This window comes from Primulina tabacum, chromosome 17 (assembly GCF_025594145.1).
Source record: "Primulina tabacum isolate GXHZ01 chromosome 17, ASM2559414v2, whole genome shotgun sequence".
Lineage (NCBI taxonomy): Eukaryota > Viridiplantae > Streptophyta > Magnoliopsida > Lamiales > Gesneriaceae > Primulina > Primulina tabacum.
The window spans coordinates 15,403,440-15,412,960 of record NC_134566.1 but is presented as its reverse complement, the minus strand read 5'-3'; the positions used below and the strand labels follow the sequence as shown (position 1 = coordinate 15,412,960).

The 9,521-nt window shown below is 43.9% G+C and overlaps 1 protein-coding gene across 1 annotated transcript; it reads right to left on the bottom strand.

Moving 5' to 3' along the window:
- Positions 1–7,612: 7,612 nt before the first annotated feature.
- On the bottom strand, positions 7,613–9,313 carry LOC142530536 (uncharacterized). Its single transcript, XM_075636370.1, has one exon. The coding sequence runs from the start codon at positions 9,311–9,313 to the stop codon at positions 7,613–7,615; it is 1,701 nt and encodes a 566-aa protein (XP_075492485.1).
- Positions 9,314–9,521: the final 208 nt, after the last annotated feature.

Below are 9,521 nucleotides of genomic sequence, written 5' to 3'. Positions count from 1 at the left end.
ATGAATACATGAAAAATAAATTATTGTACATTTATATTCTACCACTATATTGTTCATTTTCAGAGAAATCATTGAGAAAATTTGCAACATCAATATTGTTCATTTCTATCCCACCAACATATTGATCATTTCCAGAGAAATCATTCATAAAATTACCAGCATCAAAATGAGTTGAATCACTCAAATGGTCACTGCGTTCGGTGAAGTTGGTCTCCTTCTCTTTCCCCTTTAATGATTCTTTATAAAGTTTACAAAGGTGTTCAGGGGCTCGACAAATTTTGGACCAATGTCCTGGAGTACCACATCTGAAACAAGAACTTTCATATCTTTTTGAGTGATTCTCATTAACACTTGTATTCTCATGATGCCTTTTCTGTGGATGGTTTGGGACGCTCTTTTGAGATGAATTATAAAAATAACTATCTCTATTGTTTTCAAAACCACGGCCTCGACCACGGCCAATTCCGCGTCCACGTCCACGTCCACGACCTCGGCCTCGACCTCGACCAAAACCTTGTCTTTGAATTTGATTTTGGTTTCCAGGTTTAAATTCATTTTTACTTACGGCATTTACTTCTGGAAATGCTGTTGATCCAGTGGGTCGGGACTAATGATTTCTCATTAATAGCTCGTTGTTTTTTTCCGCCACAAGAAGACAAGCGATGAGTTCAGAATATCTCGCAAATCCACGTACTCTATATTGTTGCTGTAGAGTAATATTTGATGCATGAAACGTGAAAAATGTTTTTTCAAGCATTTCCGATTCTGTGACCTCATGTCCACAAAATTTTAGCTGCGAGATTATTCGATACATCGCTGAATTATAATCGCTGACTTTCTTAAAATCTTGGAATCTTAACATATTCCATTCATCACGGGCGGTCGGAAGTATAACTTCCCTTATATGTTCAAATCTTTCTTTCAATTCTTTCCACAAAGCCATGAGATCTTTTTCAATTAAATATTCACATTTCAATCCCTCGTCGAGATGTCGACGCAAAAATATAATGGCTTTTGCCTTTTCTTGTGATGTCGATATGCCATTTTCTTTTATTGTCTCACTTAGACTCAATGACTCAAGATGCATTTCTACATCGAGAGTCCATGGCATATAATTTTTTCCCGTGATGTCGAGCGCAACAAATTCGAGCTTTGTCAAATTTGACATGGTGGTACTAAAAAAATTACGATGCATTTTATTAGTTAATGAATATTGCAATACAAAGTAATGGATAAACAACAAGTACAGGCATTTGTAAAAATAAAGAAAACACACGAGGAGGATATTCTCCAATAAATAAAAGACTCGTGAGTATGATAACCAAAATAATTAAAAATAACCTTGAGAAAACCATCTTCTTTTTTCTTCGAAAATTTAGTGAAGAATAATTTTTAGAGAAGAAGAGAAAGTTGAAGTGATTGAATGTGTTTATGAGATCATATTTATAAGGCAAAAACTAGCCGTTTTGTTACCGTTTATGACCGTTGGTGTATAAAAAAATAAAGGTATGTATTTGTATAATTTTATGGTAATAATATGGTGTATATAATATTAGACATATTTAAATAATTATGTATATCATATCATATTATTATAATGATGTGTCATAAGATATTTTATTTAAAAATCTTATAGGCTTTTATACTTGTCGTATCCCTTACCGGGAGTGTGGGATGTCGTCTTAACATCCTCCCAGGATTTATAACAAGTTTTTGAAAAATTTATTTTTATTATTAATAATAACATTATATTATATATTAAATATATACACAATAAATAAATAACAGTAAAATAAATATTATTACTTTTGTTACCTTTTTCTTCTGTTTGGAGCTTGGAAAAGGATGGAGGACTTTTAGAGCTTCGTGCTGATATCGTGTTGTGAAAAAGTAAAAATTTATGGTAAAAAGTAAAAATCTCAAACTCTCAAAATTTACCAAACTACACACTTTATAATATTTTTCTCTCTACTCAATTGTGATTTTCTTCACAAATGAGAGATCTATTTATAGGAAATCTTTACAAATAATCCAAAAATAAAATACATCATTACCTACATCATCACACACTAATTTTCAATATTTACAACTCTTATTTTTAACATTCAAATATTCAACATTCAAATATTCAATACACACATTTTAAATATATTTTTCAACAAAGAAAATCATTGTTCAACCATTCTACATTTTGCAAAGTCATAATTAAATGTCAATCCAAGTGATGTTCCGCTTCGTTAGCTGATCTCTTTATTTGCTGGATTGATATAACACTAGAATCTCTGATGATTTCACAAAATTTCAAAATGAACGATTCATCTTTCGCCAAGGTCTTCATCGCTATTGATGTGTTCTCGCTGAGATGGGTGAGCCGGGTTAGGAGCTCCAACGGATCAAATCAATAATTTATAGTGTTGGAGAATTTGAGTGAAGGTAATGGCTGAGATTAACACCTGCAAACAATGAAAGTAACTCGTGAATCGGCGCCGGAGGGGTGTCCGGCGTAGCCACTCCGATGCTAAAGTCAGCATGTTGAAGATGAATACAAGCAATATTTGAGAGAAAATATGTGTAATGTTTTGAGTTCAAAGATTTCAGAATGTTTAAATGACATTAATACCTGCTATTTATAGTAGAAAATGGGGTAGGTACCTCGATTCTCGTGCCACCTAATAAATATAGCAAGTCGTCTGTCCATACTTGTAGCTTCTGATGACTTCTAGGACACTCCAAACCCAAGTTGTTCTGACAGATTAGACTGCTTGTATTAATCACACTCGAGTGTGGTGCAATTCTCGAGGTGGCCCGTGTAATAGATTACCCGGGTATTTGTATGAGAACCTGGGCTATGATGACTGCCCGGGAAGAGGAGAAGTGCCCGGTTAGCAAAGTACCCGGGTAGCTGCGTGAGAGCCCGGGCTTTTAATTGAACACCCAGGAAGAGACGTAGTGCTCGGGCTCTCGAGGATTTTACCCGGGTCATCAATGACCCGGATCCTTATGGGGTATCACTACCCATCCTTAAAATAGTCGGGCTAGAGTTTGACTCGCTGTCCCGATCAGTCACACCACTACTTTTGTTGAAACATCATTCAGAGTGAGTAAGAGCATCGGGGCTTTGAATATCCAATAAATGAAATGGGATACCGGGGTCTGCTACAACCCGAGTTTTGAATAAGACGTCGGGGTCTCATATCTCCCGGGCTTTAAGTGTAGTGTCGTTTAGTATTCTCGAGTAATCCAAGGGGTGTCATTATGACACATGCTTTAGCATTTATACCGCCAAAAAATCGTTTCATATCCCGAGGCAATAATGAGTCTGTCTCCTCGATATCCGTACACGTCCTTTCATTTGCTTGCACCATTTCCTAGATCCATCCTGATCGTCCACGTGCATCTGGATCAATGGCCGAGATCTACCCCCCCGCTTATATATAGTAACACGCTTATTTTTCAAAAATCACTTGCAATTTCAAAACTGCAGCGAAGCTCTTGCAAATTTTTCTTCGAAGCTCTTCTGTGCAAAACACTTAGTTCCGACGATCCTCAGCCGCCTTTCCTCCTAAAACTCGTAAGTTCTCCTTCACTATGTCTGATTCAACTTCTTCTACGTCAGGAGCTAATGCGCGAGGCTCGCCTAGTGTAGAGTCCACCGCGCTGCGCTCTGATTCCTCTTCGTCTCCCCCTCGCCACTCTATTACCCAACCTTCTAAAAAACCAGTGGCCCATCAAACAAAACCTTTTTCTTCTAAACCTTCTACATCTAGCCACTCCCGGGCCCGAGTTCTTGCCAAGAGCAAGGGTAAGGGTAAAGTCCGGGCTTCAAGTCCTCTGGCAACCGAGATCTCAAGCCTTCCTTGGTTCTCCTCTATGAGCAGCACCTTGCGCTCGGGGGCAGATGAGGAGCTCCGAGTTCTGGGGTCTATCCCCTCTAATTTTCCCATTATGATTCCCGGTCCTTCTGATCGGACAGATCACCCCCCACCCGGGTACACAACTTTCTTCCGGGACCAACTTAGAAATGGTCTCCGGTTTCCCCTCCCTCCGTTCTATATTGCGGTTGCCAAGTTTTTTGGTGTACCTATTAACCAGCTCCACCCCAATTCTTTCAGGATTATGGCATCAGCCTATGTCCTTTTCAAAATGAACAATCTTCTCATCACCCCTCTCATCCTTCATTATTACTTCTCTTGACGGCTTGGGGATAATGCCTTTTCCCTGACTGCCCGGATAAATGCCCGGTTCCTTGATGACATCCCCTCCTCTCAAAAGAGATGGAAAGGAAGATTTTCTATATTCAACTCCCGGGTCCTCTTCCCTGTCTGACCGGGTTTCTCCCTTCCCTTCCTCAACAACCTGCCATTCCCCAATCCTATAAATTTGAGGAGCCTTTCCTCGTGAGTAAAACCTTGGTGGAGGGGCGTAAGTATTCCTCTTCAACCATGATCTCAGAAGAAAATTTAGTAGCCTATGGGTTGAGTTCCTGGGCTGAGGACCCCTTGGACCGGGTAATTGACGAGGTGGCGGGCTCGGGCTCTCAACCCGGTAACTCTTCCTCTCTTCTCCTTTGTATTTTATTCTTTTATTTATCTGTCAGATAACCCTGTAATTTCTTGTGCAGAGAATCCCGAGATGCAGGCAGCTTTTGCGAGGAAGCGGGCCGTCGAGAAGGCAGCCCAAGAGAAGAAGGCGACAGCTCTCCGAGCAGCTGCTGGGGAGGAAAGAAAGCAGGCCGAGGAGGAGGCTGCCTTGAGAGCGGAAGCTGCCCGGGCACAAGAAGAACCAAACCCCCGGGTGATGGCCGAGACCTCAGAGGAGACCGAGGATCTTATTCCTCTTAGTCAGAGGAAAAGAAGAGCTGTCATCTCACTCGAGTTGATCGTCCTTGAAGGCGGCCAGGGCACTTCTAGATCCGTTCAATCAACTCCCCTTCGCCAACAACCCTCGAGTGAGCCCGGCCAAGAGCTCCCTCAAACTGATCAGCCTACCCAGGCTAATATCTTTTTTGAGGGGGCTACTGCTACTGGTGTTAAGCGCCTCAAGCAGATACTGAGCCCTGCTGAGGCGGTGTTCTTGAAAAGTGTTCCTGCCAGTGGTAGTTTTTGGAAGGATCGAACCGGCTGGTGTCTATCAGTCTCTTATGATATATCTCTTTCCTTTTTTTTAACTCTTTTTGTTCAGGCTGCCCAGATGATGATCTCGGCCTTCGAAGAGGTGGTAGCAGTGGCCACAAAAGAAAGGTAAGCAAGCATGGGCAGCCCAAGAAATTCATGACCATCTCCAAGGAGAGATTGCCCAGGTTCAGAAGCTTTATGAGAAGAAAACTGCCGGTCTCCAAGCTTCTTTGGAAGTGGCCAATCAACAGCTGGCCTCAACTCAGATTGCCCGGGATGAAGCCTTGGCCCGGGATGAGGCCTCTCAGAGACGGATCGTATTCCTAGAGTCTAGAGTTAGCTACCTCGAAGATGAAACCAGCGCACAGCAGTATCGAGTTGTTGCTGCCGAGGATAGGCTAAGGCTCCTTCAACTGACTCAAGAGGAATGGCGGACCGTTTTCCTCCAATCTTCAGAATTTCAAGCGACTGTTGAAGACAGGTCTTACAATTATTTCAAAGTCGGCTTTGAAAAATGTCAAGAATAATTCGAGGAAGAGGGCCTAATCCCGGCGGGCAAGAAGGGCTTCTCGGATATAGACAAAGCCATTGATTCCCTTCCCAAGGACGCTGCTACTGATAAGGAGGCTGAGAAGACTTCCGAGGAGGCCGGGGAACCATCCAATGCAGTAGTCTTAGAATAGGATTGTGATTATTGCTCTTTTCTAGTAATTTGTACTTTTCTGCCTCCGGGCTCTTTATTAATGAAATCTTACTTTCCTTTCATCTTTATTGTAATAACAACCTTCCATATACCCGGTCTTCTAACATAATCACAATATTCATATTTCAATAAGTTAAAAGATTTCTAAGTGTCGAGAAATAACCGGGAACTTCAGTAAGCGGCCGGGCTGCTAAGCTTTTGAATCCGCATAATAATCCTTGTACTCTAATCGATGTTCGAGTTATAAACCCTCTAAGTCAAGGCATAAAGACTTTGCATCATATGAGTTGGCCAGGGTATGAAATCCTGGGCCGGGGAGCATGTCCCGGGACTTGGGAATGGTCGAGGTGCGAAGCCCCGAGCCAGAGTGTAGTGCCCTGGGCTTTTAAGAACCAAGGTACGGAGCCTTGGGCCGGGGAGCATGTCCCGGGACTTGAGAATGGTCGAGGTGTAGTGCCCCGAGCCAGGGTGTAGTGCCCTGGGCTTTTAAGAACCAAGGTACGGAGCCTTGGGCCGGGGAGCATGTCCCGGGACTTGGGAATGGTCGACGTGTGGTGCCCCGAGCCAGAGTGTAGTGCCCTGGGCTTTTAAGAACCAAGGTACGGAGCCTTGGGCCGGGAAGCATGTCCCGGGACTTGGGAATGGTCGAGGTGTGGTGCCCCGAGCCAGGTTGTAGTGCCCTAGGCTTTTAAAAACCAAGGTACGGAGCCTTGGGCCGGGGAGCATATCCCGGGACTTGGGAATGGTCGTGGTGTGGTGCCCCGAGCCAGGGTGTAGTGCTCTGGGCTGATAAAAACCAAGGTACGGAGCCTTGGGCCGGGGAACATGTCCCGGGACTTGGGAATGGTCGAGATGTGGTGGTTTGAGCCAGGGTGTAGTGCCCTGGGCTTTTAAGAACCAAGGTACGGAGCCTTGGGTCACGGAGCATGTCCTGGGACTTGGGAATGGTCGAGGTGTGGTGCCCCGAGCCAGGGTGTAGTGCCCTGGGCTTTTAAGAACCAAGGTACAGAGCCTTGGGCCGAGGAGCATGTCCCGGGACTTGGGAATGGTCGAGGTGTGGTGCCCCGAGCCAGGGTGTAGTGTCCTGGGCTTTTCTTCAACAACCGGGGCCTAGTACCTCCCGTCATAAGATAACAGAAACATTCATAACATTCTTTGAGAAAATATATCTTTCATTTATTTCTTCCATCAAATAATTACATCTGTCATGCATAGTACTTCTTTAAATTAAATACATTCTAAGGCCTTTTGAGGAGATGTCCTTGAGCATCTTCTAAATAAAAGGATCCCGAGCTGACTTTTCGGGTGATTTTATAAGTTCCTTCCCACCGAGCTTCCAGCTTCCCAACATCCCCAGCAGGGTTGACTTTCTTCATGACTAGATCCCCTACTTGGAAGTCTCGGATTCGAACCCTTTTGTTATATGATTTCATAACCCGGCTCATGTATGCTTCCATGCGAATGAATGCCCGATCTCTCCTTTCTTCTACCAAGTCCAATTCCATGGCCCGACTTTGGTCAGTGTCTTCCGGGTAAGATTCTACCCGAGGAGAAGTTTGCCCGATCTCAACTGGGAGAACTGCTTCAGAACCATATACCAAGTTGAAAGGAGTTTCTTGGGTAGGTGCCCAGGGAGTAGTTCAGTAAGCCCAGAGAACACTGGGTAATTCTTTCACCCAATCCTTTCCTTTGCCTTGTAGCCTTGTCTTTAGTGCTTGTACAATAATTCTATTGACAACCTCTGTCTGGCCATTAGCTTGAGGATATGCAACAGAGGTAAAATATTGAGTGATCTTCATTTCCCTGCACCATGACGTAATTCTTTTGCCCTGAAATTGTCCGAGATCAGTCTTCTGGGCACTCCAAACCAGCACACGATATTCTTCCACATAAATTTCAATACCTCCTGCTCAGTGATTTTTGCCAAGGGCTCCGCTTCTACCCACTTGGAAAAGTAATCAACAGCTACTAACAAGAATTTTTTCTGAGCCCAGGCAATTAGGAACGGACCCACAATATCCATGCCCCATTGATGAAAGGGGCAAGATGCCCAGATAGGCTTCATGAGAGTGGCCGGACTGTGCTTAAAATTCGAGTGATGTTGACAGCCCTCACAAGCTTGGACCATCCGAACAGAATCTTGACTTAAGGTTGGCCACCAGAAACCAGCAAGCATTGTTTTTCGAGCCAAAGACATTCCTCCGAAGTGCTCGGCACAATATCCTTCATGAATTTCTCGGAGGACATAATCCACCTCTTTCTCCGATAGGCATTTCAAAAGAGGTCCCTGGAATGATCTCCTGTACAACATATTATTTAAGAGAACAAACCTGGGAGCTTGTCTCTTAGTCTTCTGAGCTTGGGTTCTGTCCTCGGGCAGTTCATTATTTACCATGAACTTGATCAGATGTGTCATCCAGGAGTCACCGGGTACTGGTAATATTTCTTCCTCAGTGGAAAGGATCAATCGGGAAACATGCAAGACTTCCCGGGTGCTAACTTCTGATAAGGAAGCAGTCATTTTTGCCAGGGTATTTGCCTCGCCATTCTCCTCCCGGGGTATTTGCTCAATACCCCAATCCGCGAAGACTTCTGCTCGGGCTTTGATGAGCTGTAAGTATTTTAGCATTCTATCATCCTTAGCTTCATACACGCCCTTTATCTGCTGAGTAATGAGTTGCAAATCAGAATATAGAATAACCCTGGAAGCTCCGACTTCCCGGGCAGCTTGGATACCAGCCAGGACGGCTTCGTGCTCGGCTTCATTGTTGGTTACCCGGGAGTCAATCCTCAGTGCCAATTTTATCTTCTCTCCCGTGGGAGATATTATCACAACTCCTACTCCACATCCAGCAAGGCTAGACGCCCCATCCACAAATACTCTCCATACTTCTTCTTCCTCGGGTTGAACCATTTCTGATAAGAAATCTGATAAGGCTTGTGCTTTGATGGCAACCCGAGTCTTGTACTCAATGTCATATTCTCTCAGCTCTACTGTCCACTTGATCATCCGTCCGGATACCTCTGAATGAGTCATGATCCTGCCAAGAGGACTATTGGTAAGAACGATGATTTGATGTGACAGGAAGTAAGGTCGTAGCTTCCGGGCGGTCATGATCAAGGCCAAAGCAACCTTCTCTATTTCACTGTAACGGAGCTCGGGGCCTCTTAGAGCATGACTGACATAGTAGACAGGCTTTTGATCAGAGCCTTCTTCTTTTATTAGAACTGAGTTAACACCATATTCCGTAGTAGATAGATAAACAAATAGTTTTTCCCCGGGCTCCGGCTTTACCAACACAGGGAGCTCTGCAAGGTGAATCTTCAACTCCTGGAAGGCCTGCTCACATTTTTCATCCCACCCGAATTGTTGGGCCTTCCTTAGAACCTTTAAGAAAGGATAACTCCTGTGTGCTGACCGGGATATAAATCGAGACATGGAAGCAATCCTCCCGGTCAGCTTCTGTACTTCTTTGACAGATCGGGGGGATGGCATACACAACACGGACTTGACTTTTTCTTGATTAACCTCGATCCCTCGATTTGTCACTATGAATCCCAAGAATTTGCCACTCTTGACACCAAAATTGCATTTGGCAGAGTTAAGCTTGATCCCTAATGCATTAGAGTGGCAAAGGTTTCTTCCTGATCAATGATGAAATCCGCAACCTCATTGGACTTGTCCAGAATATCATCCACATAGA